The sequence below is a fragment of the Megascapheus bottae genome, chromosome 1 (assembly GCF_031878675.1).
Source record: "Megascapheus bottae isolate mThoBot1 chromosome 1, mThoBot2.hap1, whole genome shotgun sequence".
NCBI classification, from domain to species: Eukaryota; Metazoa; Chordata; class Mammalia; order Rodentia; family Geomyidae; genus Megascapheus; species Megascapheus bottae.
In genome coordinates this window covers 101,957,401-101,984,844 of record NC_143509.1, presented here as the reverse complement: position 1 = coordinate 101,984,844, position 27,444 = coordinate 101,957,401, and the positions used below count along the sequence as shown (strand labels likewise).

The 27,444-nt window shown below is 46.1% G+C and overlaps 1 protein-coding gene across 1 annotated transcript in view; it reads right to left on the bottom strand.

Moving 5' to 3' along the window:
• The window catches only part of Pcp4 (Purkinje cell protein 4), a 48,037-nt gene extending 22,162 nt beyond the window's left edge, over positions 1-25,875 (bottom strand). Inside the window, exons 1-2 of the mRNA XM_090349466.1 lie at positions 25,781-25,875; positions 2,108-2,159 (exon numbers count right to left, since the gene is read on the bottom strand). Coding sequence (XP_090205592.1) covers positions 2,108-2,159; positions 25,781-25,789 — 61 coding nt within the window. The 5' untranslated portion in view covers positions 25,790-25,875. The remainder of the gene's footprint in view (positions 1-2,107; positions 2,160-25,780) is intronic.
• Between the last annotated feature and the right edge of the window lie 1,569 nt (positions 25,876-27,444).

The following is a 27,444-nucleotide window of genomic DNA, read 5'->3' as shown; positions in this document are numbered from 1 at the left end:
CCTCCTTTAGAAGAGCCCACGAGATCAAAAATGTGGTTGATCTCATGAAAAGATACTATTAATATAATCCATATGGTTTGATCTTAAGAGGTACTATTAATAAAAACCACGCCGTTTGATCTTAAAAGAGGTGCTATTTACTTTCTCACATCTCCTTTTCTTACAAGTTCACAGTGGAATTTTCCAGTGGCCGACATCATGAGCCTTTGATATTGATTGAACCCAAAAGCAGACAGGACAATCTGACCATCCTCTGTTCAGCCAGATGTCAGGAGACGTGAAAAAACATTGCCACACTTCAGTGACGAGAACGGGTTGCTTTTGGGGAAAATATAATCACTTTTCATGAAGAGAAGTTTTCAGTCACGTTGTCATCGTGCATTGGATCTACTTTTTTGCACTGTTTGCTGTCTTGAGTCGTTTTATTAGTGTGAGTTAGTTGTGCAAAGAGTTCCACGCATGCGTACGAAGTGTGTCGGTCATTCGACTCCCTCATCTCTCGTGCCCCTCCCATTCCCCCTCCTCTTTTACAGCTTACAATGGATTTCTTTCATCTATTCTTAGCCATACATATAATGCAACTCTATTATTTGTAGTGTATTACTAAGTAAATCATTTAACATGCTCTTCATTTTAATTTCTGGTATAGGACACCGCACTAGATAAAACCAACATAACCGAAAGGTGGAGGCAAGTGGCTTCAGGTTCTGTTAAAAATGAGAGTAAGTCATGAGAACAAAAGGTTTGAAATTACCAGAGGCTCAGGTCTCTCAAGGTCTCAGGCTAGAAAACATCTCGAGCCTAAGGTTGAAGGTCAATGGAAAGGCACTCCTGGCCCATGGAAAGCCCATGGGAGCTGGGGACTCCCCACACTCAGAACACTCCCCTATAGTGAGCGGACCACTTATCCTTCCTCTCATGGCCTCTAAGATCTCCTACATCCCTCCTTTGTCTCTCCGTCTGCTTCCAGCTCCCCTTGCATGCACCTAATTCCTGAGCAGGAGGCAGAAAGGCTCTGGGGAAAGGAAGATACATCAGGTGCAAGGAAGACCTTGTTTCCTTTCTTTCCACCCATCATCCCATTCTGCTTGATGACCTTCCACCTCAGGGGTCACCACTCTGCTGCAGCTCAGCCGCAGCACGGAGGGATGCCTGACACTGAGCCTCACTCAGGACCCAGTGCAGACTACACAGAGAACTGAGGCATGCTCAGGACGCACCCCTGCCTGCCCCACACTCCATGGAGGGTTTACAGGACCATGTGAGATGGGCGAGACTGTGAACCCAACAGCATGCACTCCACCTAGCTGGAGGGAGGAATGGTGTTCCACAAAAGGAGACTTCATTCATAATGCATCCAAAGTTCAAACTCGCAGAATCTAACCTCTACAGAGTCCTCAGGGCTTGTGGGGATGTTTTTCATGGTTGCTCTCTGCCCTCCACCACAACCCCTTAAGTCAGGGAGCCAGAGCTAACCATACCTTCATGTCTCCTGCACATCTACATCCTCCACAGCCCAGCTTCTACCCCAGACTATGTGTCACCACCCCTTGGAAAATATGGCACTCCTCCCTGCCATTTAAAGATCATGGAGAGGTAGCCCTCGGGAGGTCTATCACTGTTTTGGTTTATTTTCTGGTAAATGGCTGCAAGGAAAGCAAAACTCCCAGAGAAGCCCCAGCCTGGAGCATGCACTGGGTCTGGGTACTGAGAATGGAAGCAAGTTTACAAGCCTTTTTTCTATGCAGGAGCACTTCACAGTTTTCAAAGCACTTAGCTCATTTGATCTCATTTAATCCTCATAACAACTCGGACAGATTCTCACCAACCCTAATGAAGAAAGGAGAGATCTATATTTGTCTTGTAATTATCATGTTGCCCTAAATGGGAGTCCCCTTTGGGGAGAAGAATTGTGTGTTTATCACTACATTTAGCTAGCTCAGTTTTCTCTGTAAAGCCAGACCACAGTGTCAGCTGTGAATCACTCAAACCCACTGGAAACTGAAGAGCAGCTGTAAAGAGTCAGCTGATCTGGGGGAAAGCACACTGCATGCCCAGGCTGCAGATGGAGAAAGGATAAATAGCCAGACTGCTCAGGTGGCCTTACCATTTTCGCCCGAGGTCTTGTCTTTTCCATTGGTTGCTCCAGAACCTTGTCGCTAAAAAAAACAGTTAAAGAAAAGAAAAAACAATCAGCCAGAATCCGAAAAGAAACAATCAGATATAATCAGAGTTGTTTACACTTATCGGTTGAAATATCTCCCAAGTTACAGTGAGCTAAGCTATATTCGCATACACGAGTTTTCATACATTCTACTTTAGCTGAGATAAAATGCAGTGCTTGTGACCAGCACAGGATCAGCCCCAGAAAGGGCTTACTGAAGCTGCAGACTCCCTGTGTGCTCGAGCCCATGGCTTGCTGAACGCAGCTCTCCAGGCATAAGAAGCCAGACCAGAGCAAATGTGGAAGGGAAACGGGCCAGCTTTGCATTCACTGATGGGAGATGAGACTCGCCTTCGTCAAGCAAGAACTCATGGTTGGATTCTTTTACCAAGGCACAAGATCTTCTTGTAAATTCACTTTATCATTAAATCTCTCTGGAGCTGGCGACCCATTCTGCAGGTTAGTCTCTTCTTTCCCTTCTTAGGCCTATGGCACCAGTCCTGTTCCTGAGTCATTTATCCTGTTAGTATCTATCCTGTACGTTTTCCTTCTACCACGCTGGACAGATTCCAGGCTCGATTTGAGTGTCTGGTGAAGGTGCTCTGGGTATGTGTATGGAGGCATGGGAAACACACCACGGGTAAACAGAAACATTCCTCACAAGCTAACATCATCTTGTAGCTTAGTCTTGTTCATGGAGAGAGAGGCATTCTGTCAGTCCAGAGTTCTGACCATTACCATAATGGACACCAAGCTGAAAAATACCAAAGAGACAGCGAAGCCTCGAACATTCAGAGGAAGGACACAGCAGATGGGAAGGAAGCATGGTGTGTGGGGTCTGGAGCGGGAGGGACAGCAGTCAGGGGACTTGCCATAACAGCCTGTGTGCAGGACAGGGGTCCCAGACAGATTCTGTCATCAAATGAGGTGACCCCCGTGGAGGGAGCAATACCCCCTCAGATTTGTACTCGGGCCAACAATAGCAGCCTACACACAACCTCCAAGCAGTAACAGCCAGAGCCTCTGTGGTTCAACAGCATGAACAGAAACTCCCAGGACACCGCAGTGGTTGTTTATAAACACAGGTCATCTGGTTGGTATAAATAAACAAGTGACAACAATGTATGTTTGAAAAGTTAGCCAGCCTGCGGGTTCTTATGGCCTTGTGGCGGTGAGAACTGAGAGCAAAGGCTCTGCATCCTGCCACCCCTCATCCTGTCTCGCAGTCAGTGTGAGTGCCAGAAGCAGCCACGTTAAGATGCATTGGCCCGTTCAACAATGGGCCAATAAGCCCTTCTCTCAGGTAGGACCGGGGAGAAAATGAGGCACGTTGGTGGAAAGGTCACAGAAATGCTGGTCCCTTCTTTGTCTTCAAGTTAGGACAACTGGCATTTCCAGAGTGCTAGACCAGCCTGTGTCACATGGAGATTGGAGGTCACCAAGCACGGCCCGTTCTCAACTGTCCCTGCCATGACATCACCCCCATTCCCTGAGGGGCCTGGGCCACACATATCTCCTCTAGACAAGCTAACAGGCTCCTTGCATGTAGCAGACTAGCCAGGATCAACATGCTTTCCACCTGGTGCCTCCTCCATTTCAAGTTCTAAAAACTGGTTCATTTGAGGCCCAAGGTGGAAATCTGACTCCCACAGAGCTGAGCCAAGTGAGTGATGCAGCAGCCAGTCCGTGATCTGAACCCTCCCTGCATAATTCATAGACAGCCCAGAAACAGAGAGAGAATTCTGCAGACGAAAAGCAGAATGTTCTAGCATAGAATGAAGTCAAGTTAATACAGAATATGAGTGGAAAATAGGTGTCCACCCAGCCACGCTCTTTAAGCACCTTCAATATGAATGCTTTTCAAATGTCGTGAATTCCATTTTGTTCCACAAAAGAGCACTTCTTAAAAACCAGAGGAAGATGGTGGTAAAATGTGCACCTGGGAGAAAGGAGTCGTTCTCTCAGAATTCCTAAGACAGGGTTTTTGTGTCAGGTCTTATTTGATGGAGGTAAAATGAAGCTGATAGGTGTCACTGGAGATGGCGTCTCAGATCAGAAAATGATCCTGACAAGAAAGAACTAGTCACGGAAAGCATCTTATTTCAGAATTCGTGGGGACCTGGTGACATTTTTGAAGGGAAGGTTGAAGGCGGTGGAGGAGGGTGGTATGTAAGAGCTGCCTTATTCCCAGAGTCTGGTCTTTACACGAGATCATTCTACCACCACACTCACACAAAGCAAAGGACTTGGCCTGGACTAAAAATCGGAGAGTCCATGCCAGGCTGAGTTTTGGGATAACCAAGTCTCCACTGTCTAGGCTGGGATTCTCACCAACACCACGGCCGCTGATGGCCTCCATTACACCAGAGGTATCTGTCCTCCACACACAGAAGAACTTGCGTGAGGCCACAAGTCTGGTGAAGCTGAGAAGTGGCCAGGTCAAAAGTCACACCCAAAGTCTAGCTCCCAGGTCTCTCTCTCAGCCCCTGTCCAGGCACATCTCTCAGCATCGTGTGTCACAGCCCTCTCAAGGCCTCCATCAGCAAGAGGTAGGGAGTGTGGAGATTCAAGCTTGAAGGTGAGTGTGATTGCATCACCACTGTCAGGCAGGAAAGTGGGGGGCTGGGAGTTTGACCTAATGGGACAGTGCTTGCCTAGCACATACAAAGATCCAGTTCGATTTCTCAGTACCACATACACAGAAAAAGCTGGAAATGGTGCTCAAGTGGTAGAGCTCTAGTCTTGAGAAAGCCCAAGGACAGTGCTCAAGCCCTGAATTCAAGCCCCAGGACTAGTAAAAAAAAAGTCTCAGGTCACAGGAAAGTGGGAAGTAGTCCACCAACAGTGAAGGGCTCTGCTCTAGAAATACTGTGATTGTTTAAAAGTCACGAGCAGCAGGGCTAGACTGCAGTGCTTAAATAAATTGATGGACAGGTGACAGACAGATGGATGGGTGGATGGATAGATAGATGGATGGACAGATGGGTAAATGGGTAGATGAGAGGACAAAAGGAGGGAAGATGGAGGGATGGTTAGCTAAATGAGTAGGTAGATGGGTGGGTGGATAGATGGATGGTTGGATATGACGCTACAGTGTCCCGTGAAAAGTACTTGTTGTACCTCAAGTGTTATTGTCAGAATAATAAATAAAATCAACTGTTCAAAGGCACAATACTGACCTATTTCCTAGGAAATAGGAAATGATTCAGCAGTATCACGATCACTACCTCTGTGCTTTTCAGCTAAATATCTATATCATTCATGTGTTAGCTCGTACACAAAGCTGGCCAGACTCACAGCCATAATCACCATGTTAATGCAGAAGTTATGCTTATAGATATATTGTCAGAATTATCTAGAAAACAAAGCACTTGTATATATTAGAGCTTCAGAGATGTGCCTTTCATATCTTCTTTGCAGCACAAATTGGCTTTGATGTTTCCTGATGGATCTAGAGAGTGACAGGACTGTCGTGGCTGCAAGAATGGATGGATGGAGGGGAGGGAGGAAGGAGGGAGAGAGGGAGAGGGAGAGGGAGAGGGAGAGGGAGAGGGAGAGAGAGAGAGAGAGAGAGAGAGAGAGAGAGAGAGAGAGAGAGAGAGAGAGAGAGAGAGAGAGAGAGAATTGAGATAGTACAGAGCTGGTAGAGAGGGACAGAGACATGGTTCTTGTTCCCTCTATGGCAGAGGGTCTTAATCTTAGAGGCCAAAGTTTATCATCCACTTTCACCACAGCAAAGCAGCACCCCTGGGCATGCTGCTATGCCATCATTCCCAGGAGAATCACACCAGGAATTTCGACACCATCTCCAGCCTGCCTCTCACCACACGATTAAAGCCCTCTGCTTGCGCTCCAGACACAGGCGCGTGGCCCCAGGCAGGGCACCTCCTCCATCTGCCTCTCAAGTCAGGTGTGTGCAGGTTCTGAGTCAAGCTGCATGCTTCCCCTCCAGGGCTCACTGTCCCCTGCACCCTGTGACCCCATTTTCTAATGCGTTAAAGCAGTCACCCCAGAGTCCTCTTGGAGGACCATGGATGGCCCACAGATACTTTCTCCCACTCAGATTTCCCATTATGCTAACAAATAAGGAAACTACTGGGTTCTTTAAAACACAGACAACGTGTTCCTCCTAATGACTCATTTCAGTATTACCTTTATGGTTAGGACATTCGAAGCGCCTGCCTAAGGACACAACATGTACTTTTCAGTCGACACCATGAAAGTCATCTTCTGCCCTGCTCCATGCCGCTGGCGTGCGTGTCTACTGTGACCTCTGCTGAAGGGTGATGGCTAGACACACGACAGTACCACAGCTCAGGGTTCTCCTCCTCACAGGCTGGTCCAGCCATTCACATGGTTCAGGGGAACATTTATCTTTCTCACTGATGCCCACCGTTCATCATTTAACAAAACCTCTCATGAAAATAACCTCCAGAAACACTGCGTACATAAAAGATCCCCCTGCCTTGAAAAGTTTGTTCTGACCTTGTAGCACGTGCCAAGCATTGGGAAAACACCGTGAGAGGCGTTTAGAGATGTCATTTCTGAACTGAATTTTCCTGACAATCTCGTTACAACAAAATCAGCACAAAAATAACAAAAACTGTGTCATCATCTGGGTTCCTCAGAGAGCAGAGCCTGAGGCAAGCGCTGTTTGTACTATAGCTTTGATCAAGTGGGCTACGTTAGGGCTGGGGGAGAGGGGGCGCCAAGACGGTGGCTCAAGCCTGTAATCCTAGCCATTCAGGAGACTGAGGTCTGAGGATCAAGGTACCAGACCAACCCAGGCAAGAAAGTCCATGAGACTCTTATCTCCAATTAACCACCAGAAAATGGGAAGTGGCGTTATGGCTCAAAGTGGTAGAGTGCCATCTTTGACCAAAATGTTAGGGACAGCAACCAGGCCCTGAGTTCAAGCCCTACAACTGACCAAAAGCAAAACACAACCAAGCAAAGGAGCACTACAAGAAGTCAGGATGAGGACTGGGAGTTTGGCCTAGTGGTAGAGTGCTTGCCTAGCATGCACCAAGACCCCGGTTCAATTCCTCGGTACCATGTACATAGAAAAAGCTGGAACTGGTACTGTGGCTCAAGTAGTAGAGCGCTAGTCATGAGAAATCCCAAAGACAGTGCTCAGACCCTGAGTTCAAACCCCAGGACTGGCCAAAAAAAAAAAAGAAGTTAGGATGAGCAAAGTAAATTTTAAAAATTAAAGCATGACAAGATCAGAATTACTGATACTTCCTTCTGCCCCAGGCTTTAGTGTGCCTCAGCCCAACACATATTATCGTACTTCCCTAAATTAAGGAAAAGATTCAAAGAACCCAGAACTTCTGAGGATTTTAAACATTATCTTAATGCCCGGTGGAAACACTTTCACTATATCACAAACCATGCCTGTATGTTAAGAATTTATACTTCTTTTTTTTGATACAAAACAGGGACTCAAATTTTGTACCTGGCACTTTCGTGAATTTATTTGTTAAATTTAAGGGTCCAGATTATAATCCAAGAAGTTTCTTGATTCACCATAAAGTAGCTAAATGTTTACTCATGATAAGAATTGAATGCATTGTATCTGTAATCATACTGACCTGCTGAATGGAAGCCCCTTCATACAACTATGTACAGATAACAGAAAGAAGAACTATCTCAGTATTTAGTGTAACAGGAAGACTGGATTAGTAACCCAGGGCCCCCAGCCATCTCACACATTTTTCAGATTCCCACCACACCCCATCTCTCCATTTCTCTGTCCTCAGTAGATCTGCCCATCTGGCCATCAAAGGTAGGAAAGAGCTTTGTACATGGCTTGCATAGCACTATAGGAAAGACAATAACCTTCATGCAGGGACCAGTTATTCAGAGGACAGGAGACACAGAGACCCACAGGCTCTCTTGGCTGCCAGCTCTATTATCAAACCCTTCAAGGACAGAAGGAAAAGGGACTTCATAGGCCCTCCCACGGTCAACCTGTCATGGTGACATCCAAGTTTCCTAGAGGTAAGGGATTCCGGCATCTCCCAGCCCAAGTATGATGAATTGGCTTAAATACATTCACCAGGCGCAGTATATGCTGCAGACAGTAAAGCTGAGGGCACCGTGTGGGAGGCAGGCTCAGACCCCATCAGGGCATCCCCAGATGAGTTGATCTGTCTTTAGCGAGCCATGCCTCAGCCTGGACATCCTGGGCCCCTCAGACAAGGACACAAACTCCCATATTGGGCTGGTCCACAAACTGGAAGGTACAGAGAATGACAAAATTGACCTAAGAAGATGGGAATAGCCCAGAGCCCAGAAACACCTCAGTGCATGGCCTCTGTGGGCCCTCATCTACCCTACTGCTTGCATAGATTTATTTCTCAAGGGAAAAAACCAGCCCTCCCATCCTGATGGTATCTTGAAAACTCTTGGTAGCAAGTGCTGCTTCATGCCATCCAGCCCCGGGTCAAATTTCCTCCTACGTTATTTTCCACAGCGGTGACATTCTCCTGCTACACATCCCGGCACTCACAGCTCGAATGTGTCCAGGGTTTCTGGCTCCCCTGACATGGCAGCCTCTCCACGAACTACTCCTCAGATAAACCGTCAATAAAGGAAACTTTACAGATCTGCAAGGCAGTGCCAAGCTTTGTGCTCGGAAAGGACAAAGATTAAGATGTTGCATATTCTCAGAAGAGTCAGGATCCCACTCAGAAGAAGCATGGAATGGAGGAGGAATATGCCAGCCTTTCAATGAGATGCTTCCATGCTTCCTGTTGACCACCATGTTTATAAAGAAATGAGTAGGCAAGTGTCTGTGGCATTATATTTAATGTTTTATTGATGAAGGATCGTGGTCTCTTAGATGATCAGCGCTAATGAGAAGGGGAAGAGGGACTCAGCCAGTGGCTGCCTGAGAAACGAGGCAGCAGCTGGGCCGACCAGCAGGTAGTTGACAAGTGCTTAGAACCACCTCCATCTTTAAGCAAGTGACTTTTTGGAAAACATCAAAGACGAGTCATTAAAGGCACCTTTCAAATCAAATCCCCTGAATTCGTCTGAAGAGAGCAGTCGAGACTTTTATGCCAACATTGTGTGATAAGAACCAAATCGATGTAATTCCTCTCGCCTGATATTTTTACATCCTCTATAATTCTTCTAATAACTTTCCAAAAATTGAGCACTAAAAGCTCCACTAATTTAATCCCTAGAGGGGCAGAAATTAATGTCAAAAGAAAACTTTGGATGGAAAGGTTTAGAAAAATAGTTGATTACCAAAAAAGGATGGCATTTTCAACCACAGGCACGTTAACCTTTCTGTCTCTTCCTCTTCAGTCTGCCTGCTCTCCTCTGTGACAGACCCCAGGACTGCCGCTGGCCTCCAATGCAGCCTTCAACTCCTGGCATTCAAATCCTGACCTTTCTGATAAGAGCACTAATTAGCATTGCTGTGAATTCAGCACACGGATTTTCAAAGGATCTTCACTTTCAGCTTCTTATGATGCATTTGATAGGAATTTTCAATTTATACTTCACCCAGAGTCATATTTTTAAAATCATTACTTTTACCTTAAAGTACCTTCTTTCTGCTGATTGCCTTTTCCAAAGAGAACACAGTTTTCTGGTTTTTTCTCTTTTTCAAAAATAAAATACAACGGTGAGTTTTTAGAAAAATAAATGCACAAGAAAGAAAGCAGTGAGAATGGGAGGGGAAAAACTGAAACATGGGAAAGAAAAAAGAAATAGACTCATTACCTGACAACTGAAACTGCAACCCCATTGCCTATAACTTTTATAATAGTAATAATAATAACATAAAAATTAAAAAGAGAAATAAAGAAGGAAAGCCAAACACACAAGAAAACTAAAACATAGCACTCCAGTGTGAAATCATAGAAACACTTCAGAATATTTTCTCTTGATCCTTTCTTTCCATATGGGAAAGTAGGTAAATACAGTCTATTTTACTAAAACGGTCACGCACCACACATATAATTCCATGTACATTCCAACTTAAAGAGCAGTTGCCAGTCAACAGACTCAGTGTGACATGCCCTCGTTTCATGGATTTGACATTGGGAAATGTCTTATTGGAGTAAGTGGCTCTACGTTTTCAAATCTTCTCTCTCTTGTGCATATCCTTAAAGCCACTGGGTTCCATTTATCCAGCTCAGCCCAACAAAGACTCATGACCTGCATGAAACACTGCTGGTTCTCTTGGAAAATAAGTGGCACCGAAGGTTCAGATGGTCTGTAATGTTAGATGGAGGTCACTTAGAGTTTTGCAGTGTTTGGGGCTGAGGAGCACCCCAACAAAGCCTACCCCCCAGAACCTGAGAAGTGGCTTTATTTGGAGACAGTATCTTTCCAGATGTAATCAAACTTAAAAGATTTTATCCGTGGCTTTCATCCACTGTGACTGTTCTCACCAAAAGTGACCATGGACCCAGATGCCCACACCAAGGGAAGACATTGTTGCTACAGGAAATGACATCACCACAAACTAAGGGAGAGGCCGGAGCAAGTCCCGCCCTCACTGAAAAGGAACCAGAGCTGAGACAGCTGGGCTGGCATTTTAGGCATGGTAGGAGAATACATTTCTCCTAGTTCAGCCACCCATTTGTGGCACTACGTTACAGCAGCACACACTTTCTTCTGCATCTGGAGTTCCAGGTCAGTCTGGAACATGCCACAGGCCTGCATCGATACATGTGTTGTAAGTCCACACACATCACATTGCATTGACCGTTCAATCAGAAAGGGTAAATGCTACATAATTTACATGTTTAGAAGCCTGACTTTAAATAAATAGAGAAATACCTAAATAGGCAACTAAGTACACACACACACGAGGGAATGTTGTTGTCCTGGAATCAGCCCATCCAGATTGTCCCTGCCCCTGTCTTTCACAGCAGCTCTGCAGTCCTGTCCAAGCCAATGAACCTCACCTAACTTCAGTTTCTGCTCCTTTAAAACATCCATTTCACTGGATTGTGACAGTTAGATGCCGGTGTTATGGAGACCCACTTCCTGAAGGAGTCATCAGACAGTAGAGAATTGTGTCTCTATAATGAGCTTGAACCATAGTGGGGCTCTTCCTTCATCTTTTTGTTCAGCTTACTGCATGGTTAGAATACAAGAAGCTGGCCCTTAACCACCACGTGGTAGTAAGCTTGTGTGTCCCCAGTGTATCTGGCCCCTCTACCTAGAAGCTGACCTCTACCCGGTCAAGTTCTGCTACATGATGGATTAAAATAAACTCCACTAAGCATTCATTTAGTAGTTCACGTTTTTATAGCTTTGGTATGAGAATCCAAGGCGAAAATGCTAGCTTTGTCATCATTCTTCCTCACAAGGGCATCCCTCACCTCTCCTCATCATTAAGTTTGAAGTTTCTCAGAACTCTGTCCTGGCATGGATGGATTTTATGTTTCTGGTACAAATCACAGCTTGCAATTCTCTAGGAAAGGAAAAGACAGAAGGAGAGTAAATTAATGACCGAAGCAGGACTGTGGATGGAAACCGGAAGAAGGTTAGCATCCCAGTCACGTGTCTGCAGAGCCCTATCTGCACATCCCACTCTCCACATGCCTGGGGTTGCATAAAAGACACATAAATCAACATACAGCCACTTCTACTGAGGCCAGCAAGAGTCTCATTAACTAGCTCTCGGCATCACTGAAAATCCAGCACTTTCTACGGGTCCTCAGGCCACGTGGGCATGGATGCCATCACACAGCACACCCTCTGTTCACTCTTCCTCCTTGGCTGGCTCCTTCAGGTCCTCCTCAGAATAAAGGGGGTTGCAGCATACAGGTGATTGACAGCACAGCTGCCAGAGTGAGGGAAGGCAACAGGGGCTCTCGGACTGAGGCACAGATACTCACCAGGCTACATATTCTCACCGTACCCAGAAGGCACCTGAGTCCAGCAGAGAAGAAAAAGACAAAGGAGATTTGCTTTTTCTCCCATCCCTGGAAATGATGGATGACTAGGCGGGTTTCAACAGTCAGAACAAGGATGGACAAATTGGATAGGGAAGGGGGGAAAAAAAGATGAGGGGTGGAGATGGGGGGGAGGGAAATGGGGACCAAGACATGTGAAAGGGTATCAATGTAAGGGAATTAATGCACCATCTATCTGGCAAATATCATGTAACCCTTTTATTAATTACAATAAAAATATATGAAAAAAAAGATGAAATCGGCGATGGAAATGAGACCAGGCTCCAGTTAACTCACTGAAGGGAAGGTTTGCTTTGTGGGGGCCCTGAGGACCACAGAAGAGCTTCTTCCAGAACAAAATCAAGCCGATCCTGCAAGATAACCAGTACAAGTGCCAAGCCTGCCAGTTCTCCTGAACTGATATGAAAAAAAAAAACTACCTCAAAGGCCAGAACTAAGATAAGGCCAGAAAACCTGCATGTAGTCATCTGAGGTTGAAAAGTCTGAGTTGAAAAAAAAATCTGAGGGTGAAAAATGCTTCTTTCCTTTCTAGTCAACAGTAGCCCTAGAATTCTGTTTCTTCACTCCATCCCGAAGCTGCCCGGGAAAAGTCTATACTGTATGTAATCAGATGACAGAGAGAAGATGACTCCAGACCACTGAACGCAAATGTCCCAAAGGCTGAGAGAACCTTGCCCTGCCTGTCCCTAAGCAATCATGCCCCTGAGTGTTGAGAGATTCCGCCTCTGACCGTGCCAACCCTCCCATCAGCTGAGCCAAGAGTAATCTCCCAGTGAACACAGCTGACCCATTCAATGAACAAATAGGGGGTAAGAGGAAGGGCACAAGCCAGATCAATTGCTCTGCAAGAGAAGCCTACTTGCAGAGCTGAGTAGACAAATGATGCCACCATATTTGCCAAGCATGACCTCATTTCTTCTCACCCTGGGTCAAGGCTCTGTCTTCAAATACAAGCAACTTTTCTTGATCACCATCACAAACACTAACACCTCTTTGTAAACCCTGTACGATGTATATATTACCATGATTTGGATAGACGTGAAGCTTGAGATTCACCAAGGTTTAGGCATATACCTGAAGATGCTGCCACTAAGCAGGTAGCACAGAATGTGAACATGGCAGACTGATTTGGAGGTCAGGACACAACTTATTCTTGCCTGTGAGGAGAGAATACATTGGCTGGGAAGATGGAAGACCTGACTCTGACAATGTCTTCTGTCACCAGCAGTGCTGATATCTCAGGCCATCTGGTTGCAGAATAGGAACCATGCTTCCTGCCTCTTCCTATCTTAAAGCCACAGTGTGGAGATTTATGATATTACACAAAATTCAGCATGCAAACGTGTCGGGGCCATTTCAGGACAGAGATGGGATGAGCACACTTCATAAGGCTCTCTAGAACCTGATATGCAGTGTCCAGAATCTACACCACAAGTGCAGACCTGCTGCAGCCACCGCTGAGGACAATGCCCAGACCCTAAAGAAAGCCACTCCTGGGCCTTACATTGTGGCTCCTATACCAAGCGGTGCCAAAAGTCCCATAGGAACCCTGTTTCTGAAGGAACCATACCCCAACTTCCCACAGTAAATGCTGGAAGCTTACATTTGCCTACTTTTGGAAGCAAAGGGCATATTTTATCTTAAATCGGCAATTCCAGCTCAAGAAATGAATCGAGGCAGACTAGACAAAGGCTGGAACAGGTGACCCAAGTTAGATATAGCTTGTCTAGAAAGTGTGAGCACTGGGTTCAAGCACCAGGACTCCAAATACATGAATAAAAGATGGACCAAAATAAATAAATAAAAATGAGCCAAGATCAATAAATAAAAGATGAGGCAAAAGCTGTCAGGCCATTTGATGGACTGAAATTTCCTTTTTTTATTTTTGCAGCAGTGAGGTTACTCAGGGTCTCCGATCTCCTACACAAGTGCTTCCACACGAGCAACATCCCTCGCCCTTTTTGCTTCAGTCATTTCTGTCAGGTAACTAAGGTCATGTACTTTTTGACTTGGGCCCACATCAGTCAGTGATTTTCCTATCTTGGCTTCCCTTCCTTATACCGGAGGCCACAGGCATGCCCTGCCACACCTGGCCTGGGACCTAAAACCTCTAACACACACACACACACACACACACACACACACACACACACACACACACCTCCTCACTTATACCAAAACCTACTAACTTCACTTGACTGCTATGTCTCCTTAATAATGGCTATTTTTTCCATATCCCACTTTCAAGTCCCTGTGCACTCCAGGCCAACTTAATTTGTAGCAAAACAATGCAGGTCATCTCTGGTTATAGATTGTCCTGCAGGCTCAGGGTCGTTATGAATAGCTAAAGCTCACACTGCCAAATCGTTACACATATTGATTCTACATTCTCGAAGCCCGGTGTTAAAGAATGTTCCTCTAAATGAAAAAGCCCAACTGCCTTCCCCAAGTGTCTCTGTCCTCTGGAGACATTCAAGGAAGCAGGGAGGGGGTGTGGCCTAGAGGTTGGAGCACAGAAAGAATCTTGGGACAAAACTAGCTAAAGAAGCTTTCCGTTGAAAAAAATGACCAATGCTCAGTGAGAACACAAGGAATCAGAATCAGGGAGGATTTTCATACTGCAGTCAGAGTTTAGCATTTGTATAAACTTCAGATAGAACACACACACACACTCACACACACCCACATATCCAAAAACATCCTTTTTAAAAGATTTTATTACTTCATCAAAACAGTTCTCAGTTGGCCAAGCATCCCTCAAACAGGCTTGATGTCTCATCCGAGCTACTGAGTGGAGTCTCCATCCGTTCCGGAAGCTTCCTCAGACGGGGTGAATTCCCCACTCACATAGCCTACTTGCCTGGAAAACTCCGGCCACCACCGTGGGGAGCCCTGGGCCTGACAGGGAAAGCTGGAGCTCTAGGCATGGCTGGGACAGTGGAATCACCTCACCAGCTTAGTTTCTTTTCTTTTCCATTTAAAAGCTATCAGTCTCCTGTCTTTCTCCACACTGAGGCTGACTTGGGCAATTGCCTTGGGGCTACAATGCCAAGGACCCCCGAGTGGGGTTTAATTACCAAAGGAAATGTGCTCCTTACCAGACTCATGCAGTTGTGAGCCCTCTATTATAACTAGAAAGTAAATCAAATCAAAAAAATCCTTCACAACATTTAACAAAAGCCATCGCTTTCTTCTTGCTTTCACAAATTTGCAGCAGACTTACCCCAGTCTCCAGCTTTCTTGGGTGACCTAGCCCCGAGTAGGTGACTGCAATAAGAAACAGGGCTTTAAATGTCTCCTGCTCTGAAATGTCTCGTTTCTGAGGAGATGTGCTTACACTCCTGTGTTTCCCACCCTTGCCATAATTACAGAGAGAGCGCCCAAGGCACAGCTCATGGCTTGCAGGTTACATTAGGGCTACACTTTATTTTTGTCAAGGGAAAAGTCCAAATCCTCACCCAGAATTCAAGTGGGGGTGGGAAGGAATTCTCAGCTTTGGCTCTCAGCAAGTACTCAGGAAAAAAAATGATGTCATGGAAATCCAAAACAAATGGTACTTCAAAAATGAATCAGCTCTGAAAGTAAGGAGGATTAAATTCAGATGAAAAAGTAGCTATGAACTTGAAGGGGGCTTTCGGTGGCAGTGCTTCAGCAACTGCTACATCTATTTTAAGAAATTTTCTTCAAGAAGAGGTAAAATAGCCTGTATTTCTAAGTTAGAGAACATTGCCAGAAATAATATTTGAGATGTGGCACTGTATTATCTAGATATTTTGACAGAACTTATGCAAATGTGGGAACAGAGCTATAAATACAAGGTTGAGTCCATCCATCCATGGGCCAATGCCACCGAGAAGAAAATAATAATAATAGCTAAAAAAATAATCATAAATAGCTGAGGAGCCACCAGAATAGTAATATAGTCAAGACCCAACCTGCAATAAGACCCATGCTGGAGAAATACAGATGAATTACCTACACACTTCTCATGGCTAGGACATATAAACTTTAAAAATAAGCCACAGTTCCAAAAATGTGATGGATTGTCCTCATAAGATCAATTCCCAGTGTCCTAAAGGAAAAAAATTAACTTTACATTTTAAAGAAAGATACAGTGGACACAAGGGGCTCATGCCTATAATCCTAGCCACGTAGGAGGCTGAGATCTGAGAAAGGCTATTCAAAGCCAGCCTGGGCAGGAAAGTCCGTGAGACTCTTATCCCCAATAAACTACCAAGAAAATAAAAAAGCCAGCAGTGGTGCTGTGACTCAAGTTTGTAGAGCATCAGCCTTGAGCAAAAGAAGCTCAGAGTCAGCCTAGAGTTCAAGCCCCTCTTTGTCTTTTAAAAAGAAAGAAAGACCAACCCAGATGTCCCTCAGTTGATGAGTGGATCAACAAGAGTGGCATTTCTACACAATGGAATTCTATGCTGCTGTCAGAAAGAACGACATCACCCTATTTGTAAGGAAATGGAAAGACTTAGAAAAAATCATATGAAGTGAAGTAAGCCAGACTCAAAGGAACATAGGCTCAATGGTTTCCCTCATTTGTCATAATTAGTACAAACCTTGGACTCTCCTAGCAGAGGTTTACAATAGGGCAAAACCTAGATACCTAAGGCTATATAGGATGAGGCTACTTAGCCTCCAGGATATGGAAACAAGAGCCGTATAATATGTGATTGTTGTTCTTAATGTACTATGTTATTTCTCATCTCTTTAGCTGTCCCTTGGTTATCTCCTTTTGTTACAGTATCTTACCTTGTTATCTGGTACATTGTATATATGTTTGTTTATTTGAAATAGGATAGGGAAGGGGGGAAACATGATGAGGGGAGGGAAATGGGGACAAAAATATGAGAAGGGGTATCAATGTATGTGAAGTGATGCACTTTCTATCTGGTGAATATCATGTAGCCCTTCTATTAAGTACAATAAAAAATACAAAAGAAAGAAAGAAAGAAAGATACGGAAAGTCTCTAAAGCCCCAATGAGTGTTGGCAAAGACAGAAAAGTTCACCTTGCTTCAGGTAATTTGTATCTACAGTCAGTTACTTATAGCATCCAACTACATCTAGTCCAATAGTTTGTAAGAATCTTCTATTTAGTTCAGAGTATTCAGACCACAGAGGGTAAACAAGGTATAAAAGTGATTTGTCTGGGGAAGAAAGGGGAACAACAAAATGGTGAGACAAAGGACAAACTAATGCAACAGTGATATTCACAAGACAATATTTGGAAATGAACTTTACAACTTGAGAGGGGGGAGGGATGAAGGAAATGAGAAAAAAACAAGGGCGGGGATAACAATGTTAAAGAAGAAATGTAGGGCCTGGAGTTTGGCCTAGTGGTAGAGTGCTTGCCTAGCATGCACGAAGACCAGGGTTCTATTCCTTGGTACCACATACTTAGAAAAAGCCAGAAGTGGTGCTGAGGCTCAAGTGGTAGAGTTCTAGCCTTGAGAAAAAAAAAATCCAAGGACAGTGCTCAGGCCCTGAGCTTAAGCCCAGGACTGGAAATAAAAAAAAAATAAAAAAAAATAAAGAAGAAATGTAGTCATTACCTTACTATGTAACTGTAACCCCTCTGTACATCACCTTGACAATAAAATTAATATTTGTTTATTTATTTCATTTACTTATCTATTCATTTTTATCATCGTGGGGCTTGAACTCTGGGCCTGGGCACTGTCCCTGAGCTCTTCAGCTCAAGGCTATAAGCTCCACCTCCGGTTTTTGGTGGTTAATTAAAAATAAGAGTCTCATGGACTTTCATGCCAGGACTGGCTTTGAACCTTGATCCTCAGATCGCAGCCTCCTGAGTAGCTAGGATTACAGGTGTGAGCCACTGGCACCCAGCCTAAAATTAAGTGATTTGTCTAAACTGGAGGTCAAGGGACTTCCTGTGACTGAGACAGAGGAAGCTGAGTCCCTGGACAGCCCCACTGACTCGATGCGCTCTCCCTGGAGCCTGGAAAGGAGAACTGTCTCAAGACTTGAAGTGAAGACCAGTGAGTGAACAGCTGGCCTGCTTCCTGTGAGGCTCTCTTTTTACTTACATCCAAGAAGAATATCCAGGGTATTTTTACTTTCGTCTCAGCCTTCACAGAAATTAGGAGGAGAGGTATAAAAGAAAGTGGGTTATATCACAATAGGACAGAAAAATAGAAATTTAATCAGAGAAGAAATGTGAATGTGAAATGGAGACTGAGTTATTCTCAAGGGCTCTGAGTTTTTTGAGCAAGAATAAATTAAGGATATTCAGACCCCTATTTTAACTTCAGGCTCCAGGGTACATCCCTGCACTTTCAGCTATTTAGGAGGCTGAAACAGAAGAATAAAAATATGGATCCTCTAGCCATTGCCTACTTATTTCAAGTTTTTAGAACATCCTTTAATATAAGAGCCCATCAGCACATATACATAATTTAAAGTAAATGTGCTGAATGTACCAAGTATACATGCTCCAAAAATTTTCCCTGCTCAGGTAAACTACCAAAACCTGCTCCTGAGCAGACATCGTGATCTTCATGGACACATGCCACTGTCCTGCAGCGATCTGCAGGTGGACTGAGGTGGTTCAAGGTATGGGTAGCCAGAATCAAGGACAGCTAGAATGGAAATGGCAGAGAAGGGAGGGGAAGAACAGTGGTGGTCCAGGAAGGAAACGGACACACAGGTGCCAAGCCCCCGCCCGGTCCTCAGATGCTTCTAGAATGAGATGGTTCCTGTTATGGCTCTTTCCATCCAAGACTCTTTCAAGTCTACAGAAATGAGAATTTTAATAAGAGAAAGAAAGTAAGAAGACTCAGCACTGTTGCCATCTTGAATATGGCCCGATCCTTGTCCACGCAGTCTGCTGCGAGCTCTCCATTTTCCAATGTGAAGAGACTGGGTAGCCTCTCTCAGGCCAGAGATCAGTTCCTGCCATCAGGGATTTCTTTGTACATTTAAAAAACATGTGGGAAAATGTATTGTTTGGAAAAAAATAAAAAGAAAACCCTCAGTATAATTATTTCCAGGCTCAAGAGAAAAGAAAAAAAGGTGGTGATAGTTTGCTAATTGCCTTTCATGAAATAGCATCATTTCATAAGGAAATGAGACAGGAAACTTACACTTTGAAATCACATATAATTCCTAAATTCATTTCTTAATATTGGAAGTTAGCTTCATGATGGACAGGTGTTGGGTGAAAGAAATAACCACAGGAGAAACAGCACACTTCCTGTTTGTGGTGTTCCTCTTATTTAATTAAGACAAAAGTTAGGGTATATCGTCAACATCCAGATGGTTGAGTTCAGAGGCTGTGTAAAATTAAAATAATGGGCCACTTTGCTAGGACATTGGCTGGACCACAGGACTGGGGACGTGGGGACACACATTTTCTGGTCCTACCTCTCTAAGATGGGTTTGGATTTTAGTACCAGGGAAGGCATCCTCTCAAACCCAGACTGTCTAATGACTCACAAGCTTGCAGACAGAAGGATGGATGGAGGGTAGAACGGTGTCTGACTGTAAACATTTCAGTTTTGTCAAAGCTGTTTGCTAACAGGGGCAGAGGCCCTGCACAGTACAACCTTCCCTCCTCACCGCCCCCCCATTCTCCCTCTGTGCACCCTAAAAATGGCTAGAATGGCTCACAAGTTACCCCTTCTTCCTCCCCTCAGAAGTTCTGTGCGGGCACTGAGATTTGTGGGTGCTTCCTTTCCTATCTTATGACTTTAATTTGCCTCACGTTTCTTCGAAAGATGGTAGGCTAAATGGAAAATACAAAACAATGTCATGTACTGGGTAATTGATTTTCTTCCCTAGCAATATCATAAATATGGTCCTGCATTTGCCCCTCAGAAACAGGATGGCAAGTCACTCCGTGAGACGCCAGATTACACGTCCAGAGCTATTTGCAAGACCCAAACAATGCACAAGCAGACTGGTACCCAGGGCCTGTAATACATTGAACAAGCATGTGGAAAACCCACCCATGAGTGATGTTGAATTCATGGGCTGGGGCCACTGGTAACGTGTAGCAGACAGCTATCTAGCCTTTATTTTGGCAGTGCTAGGGTTTGAACTCAGGGCCTCGTGCTTGCTAGATAGGTGCGTTCCACTGGACCATACCTCTAGACTGGCGGGCCAGTCTTATTGGTGGACCTAAATCCCTAGAGAACCTCCTTCTCCTATGGATTCCCCGAGGCATCAATTGTCAACCGAATGGAAAATAAATTTCTGTTCCTTGCCTGTACATCCCTTCACAGGAAGATGGGGCCATTAATTATACCGAAGTGTATGCAGGGTCGGTGCAGGCTTAAAACGCCCACATTGGGGTGAATCTTTTTTTCATGTACCTTGTCCTAGAATCCAATTCAAATATAAATGAACTTAAAATATTTAAACATGCCAAAATATTTTGATCAAAATATGTAAATTACTTGTACCTTATTATAATCATTGACCATTCATGTCAACTGTTAATGAAAATATTTATATATACAACTTGCTTTCTGCGTGTCTGATTCCGTGTTATCTCCAACAATACCACAGCATTTACATCTTGGCAGCTTCATTTTGTATTTTGTATTTTCTCTTACAGATCTGTTTAGACTCTCTCACTCTCTCCTCTAATCATTGTCAAACTGCTTTTCTATTCCAATGTAGCAAACTGATTCTCAAGGCTTCCCCAGGCTCAGGCCCTCCAGCCACAGTGGTTTTCACGGACTGCAGAGACAGCCTGGGAAGAAAGGTTGCCCTGGAATGTGGTCTCTCTGCCCCCAGCTTTCATCTTTCCTCTGACATCCCCCAAATGTCAGGAGCTCTCTCTCTTGAGATTCCACCCATGTAGTCTCATTTTCTTTTACTTCATGGAGAGCATTTCTTTTGCAGGGATGCCCAAAAAAATCACTTCCCACTTAAATAAAAGGGTGAATGGCAAATCCAGGTTCAAAACAGATGCAAAGGCCCAAAGCTAAGACTTTCTCCTGTTCCCAGCCAGAAATGACAACACTGCAACACTGAGAGAGCAGGGACCTGGCGCGCTGCTTCCCCACTGATAAACCACACTCAGAAACACATTCCTTCAGTGAGTGATTGGACAGCATCAAACTCTCCTGGCCAGAAAGCTCACATCGAGGAAGGATGCTTCCAATCAATCAAGTGTAGCTTGATTGTAGTTCAGTTTTTAATGCTGTGCTTATAACAACATCAGCCAAATGTCATAATAATGGATCCAGGTACCTGTAGCCTACCAAAACTCTTCTTCTTCAGTAGGAAAACCTTTCCAGAAAGGCACAGGAGATAAATGAAAGCTGCAGTCTTGGGGCAAAGGATGGTTATGGTATGTTTGAGTTGTTCGGTCTTCCTGGCCTACTGAGAACAGCAGGATCACAAGCAGACTGTAAATGTGTCCACCTGTGCTAATTCCTTTCCTGATACACAGAGAAGAGAAATGACTGTGCTAAAGAAATGATGCCTGGATTGTGTCCCTAAAACACTCAGGGGATTATCCCCACACAAACCCGGGTTTCTTTCATTCCTGCTCATGCCACTCCACTGAGCCTTGAATAAAATCAATTGTGAGTCACTTATCCAGATGTTCTTTCTGAAACAAAGAAATGATAACACACCTTGCCCCCCTGTCATGCTCAAAAGTCAGATGAGAAAAACCTTGAGACTGCTTCATCCTTCAGCAGTCCTAAAGAAGATGCAGGCGGAGGGAGGGAAGGAATTGTAAAGCAATCCACTCTAATCACCAGGCTAACACGATTTCATGCTGGGTTTTGGCCCCTTCTCTGTTAGAAAAAGTCAAAACTTTGAATCCAAGTTGCAATTGGTGTCTGTCTACACTTAATATTCCCAGTTAAGAAGGAGACATCGATCATTGTGTAGGCCAACAAAAGCAAATAGTCCTCACTGGATCTGAAGCAAATACCCTCCCTAGATGAGGTCAGATGACGTAAAAAGTTGAATGGTCATCCAGGTGGGTAGCGCTGCCTGAGATCCTAGGTATTCAGGAGGAAACTAGCAGGTTGGCAGGTTTGCAGGGTTGTAGTCCAAGGCCAGGCTGAGCAAAAAGTTAGCAGACCCTCATCCCAACCAATAAACTGGACACAACATCACCAGTTCTGGTGCCAGTTATGGAGGTTCCAGAGAGGAGGGTTGAGAAGAAGCCAGATGTGAGCAAAAAGCCTAAGACCCAGCCAGACACGGTGGCTCACGCCTGTCATCCTAGCTACTCAGGAGGCTGAGATCTGAGGATCGCAGTTCAAAGCCAGCCTGGGCACTAAAGTCCATGAGACTTTTATCTCCAACTAACCACTAGAAAACAAGAAGTGGTGCTGTGGCTCCAGGGGTAGGATGGTAGCCTTGAGCTGAAGAGCTTAGGGACGGTGCCCAGGCCCAGAGTCCAAGCCCCATGGCCGAAAAACAAAAAGAATCAGAAACAAAATATATTATTGCTCGGCCTTCTATCACTGGACCTTTGTGTCCATTGCAAAGTCTGCATTTTATACAGTGAGTCACAGATTCAGTAACTGGTCATCTTTCAGCTCATGTGAGTCACAAAATCTACCATCATGGCTCTCACCCCGTCTATTCTGTTTGGCCATTTGTCCCTCCTCTAGCTCACCAAGAGAGCTACTATGTGCACCCCAAAACAATGTTGTAGGGTTAGGTTTTTAAATGATGATTTGAAGAAAAGGAAAAGGACTGGATGTGCTAGGTCTCCACCCACTCTTCTAGAGCAAGTCACTCACTGCTCCAGCCTTCCCTCCGTTGGCGATGTGGGGGATTCTGCACTGGGGACAGGTGCTCTTAGCGCCCTCAGTATCCCTCGAATCACACCCTCCACAGGCAGTGTTCCATCACTGTGGGCAAAATCAGGACAAGACTGCACCTGGCCCTCAACTGCACCCTTGCTCCGGGCAATAGGGATACTTGGGCACAGGGCAGACTGCTCCAAGGGGGTCTCAGGACTAATTCAGAGCCTTTGAATGGTGTGTCCTATGCCTGCTGTGCGCCCCGCCCCTTTCCCAGCGGGCTGATGGGACCCCTGTGCCTTCAAACCCTCTGCCTGACTGTTCTGAGTAAACCAGCTCTTTTCCAAAGCACAGGGGATTGATCCCTGCTCCTGGAACTGTATTTGCAAGGGGTTGGGGAAGACTAAAAGCAAAGGGAGAGGTTTTCTCCTTGGACACAGGTGATGAAGATGGCACATGGCAAGTCAGGCCTTGGTGGTAGAATTTCTGCTGACCGGTGATTAAGTCAACTTAAGCCTGCGTTCTGATCTCTGCTGCATTATCTTCCAATTCATCTCATAGATTGCTTCAGCACAGCTGACATACTCTCACACCAGAATGCAAATTACACACCCCCACCAACCACCTCCACACTTTCACATCGCCCTAAATTTGGACTCCTTGTGAGACTCGCGCTGATCTTTCAATCAATCATGTGTCATTGTCCCCTCCCCACATTCACCCCAGAAAAGGGGTCAGAATGAAGATGACATGGCTTTGTCAAGTTGTCTGGTTTCACCCATGCTCTTCAAGGTTGGACAATACAGACGTGCAGAGCACACCCCAAGAAGCATCTTGCTCTTCTGGGATCCTCTCTCTGCCAGCCCTGTTCTGTGCCTGCTCGAGGGACCAGCCAGTGAGTGTGGGGGCTTCTCTAGAGGGGAATGAAAGCAGCACGCCAGGCAGAAGCCATCTGCCCCCAAGATTCCAATAAACTCGGAGACCTGAGGGAAGTCATAAAATCCTTTGGCCTGACTGTCTCTAACCACTAGTCTCAAATAAATGATTATTTGGACTCCATTCCTGCCCCGAAAGCCATTAGAACTAGAAACCTTGTGTAATTCACCCAGCTAAAGAAACCTTTAGGAGTGGGCCTCGGCCTGGCTAGCAGGGGCTCTACTTTATTAAATGTGCTAAGCAGATTTAAGTTTTAGGCAAAGGACAAATTCCTGCTCCCTAAGGAACATGTACCCAGAGACTCAGAGACCAGCCAGGGAAGAAGGCTGTGGGTGGGAGCTGAGGGACAGAGGAGGACTTGAGTGGGGCCTGACCTTGAGGACTCTTGTCCAGGTCCTCTGCTCAGAAAGTGCCAGGGGCAGCAGCTACAGAGCCATTCTCATCAGCACAGATTCACAGGAGCAGCGTCCTAAGTCCAACCCTGGGGTGAGCTCTGAGATGCAGTGTTCTCCGGAGACCCACAAAGTCCAGTGAGCTCACTGAGCCAAGCACCCAGGAAAGATTATGAGGACCACATTGGACAGATGGAGGGAGGGGGTAGGGTCAAAGTCCCAGAGACCCCCCACTCCCCACCCCGGGGCCTCTAGGCCCTCTGGACAGGCAGCCCCCAAGTTGCGCATACAGAAAGTTCTCCACACAGGCGTCCCTGCTTGCTGCAGGCCAGGTGAGCTGCCCACAATCGGTGCTTTAAAGTGTCTGTGGAGTCCAGCAGAGAGCCCCTCCCCAGCAGGCACTGCCCAGCTCCCCTCTCGGCAGCCCACCTCCCACAGCCCTCCCCATGGGCAGCACTGCGGCCCAAGACCTAACCCTGGGGTCACTGGCTGGTGACCCTGAACTCCTCTGAGCGTCAGTATCCCCATCTTTCCACGAGGAATAGTAGTGCTGGTTCCTTCTGCCCCAGTAGAGGGGAGTTTGGAGCACTGGGCAAGGTACTCAGCACTTCGTCCATTGGCCAGATGGTGGTGCTGTGTTTGCCACCGCTCCAGGGGTTGGCAAGAACTGGCACATCCACCCCCTCTACCTCCAGCTCTGGGCTCCCGCCCCAGCCCTGTTCCTAAACATTTCAGTGCTTTACCCTCTGCCTATTGTGTTTATGTCCCAAGTTTAGCTAGCCATCAGGGAGATGAATTCAATGAGAAGGCATTTTATTTCTCAACTGGTTCATTTTACTCCAAAAAAAAGAAAAAAAGAAAAAAATTTGTCCATCTGTCAAACAAATAATTTTTTAAAAAAAGATCAGGAAGAAAACAAAAATCCCAAAAAAGTAAATGAGGGCCAACCAAGAGGAAGTGAAAAGGAACTTGTCTCCGTGTGGAGCTGAATGGAGCTGGCATTTTGTAAGCCCAGTCCCCTCCTGCTTCACAGGAGAGAGAGGGAGTGATCGGAAAGAGATGGGCTGTCCATCAAACCTGTTCTGCAGACACAGGCTAGGCTGAGAGGCTTCTGGTGTGCAGCGAGCTTCCCTCCCATCCCTGGGTCTCACGGCTCCTGACACGCAGAGTTCTACCTACAAGTCTTCCCAGCACCTGGTCAGGAGACCGCCCCAGCCCTCGCCCAGCCCCTCCTGTCTCTGCTGAGGCCGGATTCCCAGCCTGCCAACACCCAAGGAAACAGGTGAAGACCCTCTCCCTGCACATGCTCATGAGAGAATATAGCAATCCCGTTGCTCTCGCCAACACTTCTACCCCGGATCACAATTAAATCAGAAGCACTGGCTCCAACCCTTTCTCTCTCTAAAGTTCATCTTAAAAGTTGCCAACTTCACCTGTGTCCGCCCTACTGTTCCAATGGAGATAGGTTTTAATGATAACGGGATTAACTGACTTCAGCACTATTGATTACCGGGCACATTTGTGGAAATCTGGCAGCCCAGACCCCTGCTCCTCATCCCCAGCTCCCCTTGCCAGGGGAGCTTTCACTCACCTCGCTCATGTTGGCCTGAACTCCACAGCCGGGTCCGCTCTTTACAGACAGCGCTGCTCAGGGGTGGCTGCTGGCAGGTCCTGGCTTTTCTCTTAAAAGAGCTGCGGGGTGGCATCATGCCTGGAGCCAGCCAATGGGATCCAGTCACCTGTCTGAATGCCTGTCCGTATCTGAGAGTGCAAAGAGCCACCTAGTGGCGCAGAGGAGAAGAGCGTGGCAAGACCACAGCTGCAGCTCTGCTGCAGGAGAAGGGCCACCACAGACCAGCACGCGTGCCCCACGCCTGTCCTTCTAGCGACTTGACAGGCTGAGATCTGAGGATCAGGGCTCCAGGCCAGCCTGGGTAGGAAAGGCCAGGGCATGGTTTAAACAGTAGATCAGCAGCTGAGTGAGCAATCTGAGAGAAATAGAGAGGGGGAGAGGAACACAGGTTCCAGGCACAAAACAGCCATCCGCCCACTGTCTCCCTGGCAGACAGAGGCTGTCCGGTGAGGCCTGCGTGTCCAGCCGAATGCAGACCCTCGCTGGGTTCTCACAGGCTCGGGCTCTGTGCCTACTTGCAGTCCCCACGGCCACGCAGTGCAGGCAGAAGACGCAGCTGAAACTCTGGACCCTGCTCCCGGCCTCCTTGCGTCTACCTGCCCAGACTTCCTGCAGAGAGACTCAGCCCTTCTGCCCTCTTTGCTGGAAGTCAAGCCCACAGCCTGAGCCCCACTCTGGCCGCATGCGGTGACCACCACGGCAGACGTCTCCCAGTGCTGTAGCAGAAATCCCTTGAGAGGGACGTCGCCCCAGTCGCTGCATGGCAGGCAAACTCAGTGCTTCTCGCTCCCAGCATGCGTCTCCCTTCTCAGCATGCCTCCTCACTCCCAGCACCTCCTCCGTGGCTGAACCCATGAGCTCCCATCTTTGTCTTTACCCTTCCCGCTGCCTTAAACTCTCTGCTTTCCTGCAGCTTCGGGCCTCCTGCCAACCCATTAGAAATCAGTGGCCCCAAGCCAGATGCTTCCTCTGCTCTATCTGCAGACTTGGAAAGGCAGAAACCGCTTCCAGAAACTGCTCTTGCAAGCTTTGTTTATTTCAATGCTGTGTTCCAGGGTTTTATCTCTCACCTTCTGATTTTTTTTTTGCCAATCCTGAGGCTTGAACTCAGGGCCTGGGTGCTGTTCCTGAGCTTCTTTTGCTCAAAGCTAGCACTCGACCACTTGAGCCACAGCACCACTTCTGACTTCTTCTGTAGTGGTACTGAAGAATGGAATCCAGGGCTTCATGCACACTAGGTGAGCACTCTACCACTGAACCACTTTGCCAGGACCCACCTTCGGAATTTTAAAGCCTCCTGAAATGGAGAGAGGTCAGGCGCCCCCCGGCATGGTGGCAGCCCTGTGTGGAGTCCAAACTAACTGAAATAAATTGATATATCCCAGTGAAGGCTGCTGCAGGGGAGAAAACTTTTGTTTGAGAAAATTAGATTTACTTCCCAAAGCTAACATCTAAGAATTTTCTTGCTTGAAGATGAGAAGAGGAGGTTGTTCCAGAATCTTCATGTTGTCTAACTCTAATCTGCTTTTCTAAAGCATGACAGATAGATAGATAGATAGATAGATAGATAGATAGATAGATAGATAGATGGATGGATGGATGGATGGATGGATGGATGGATC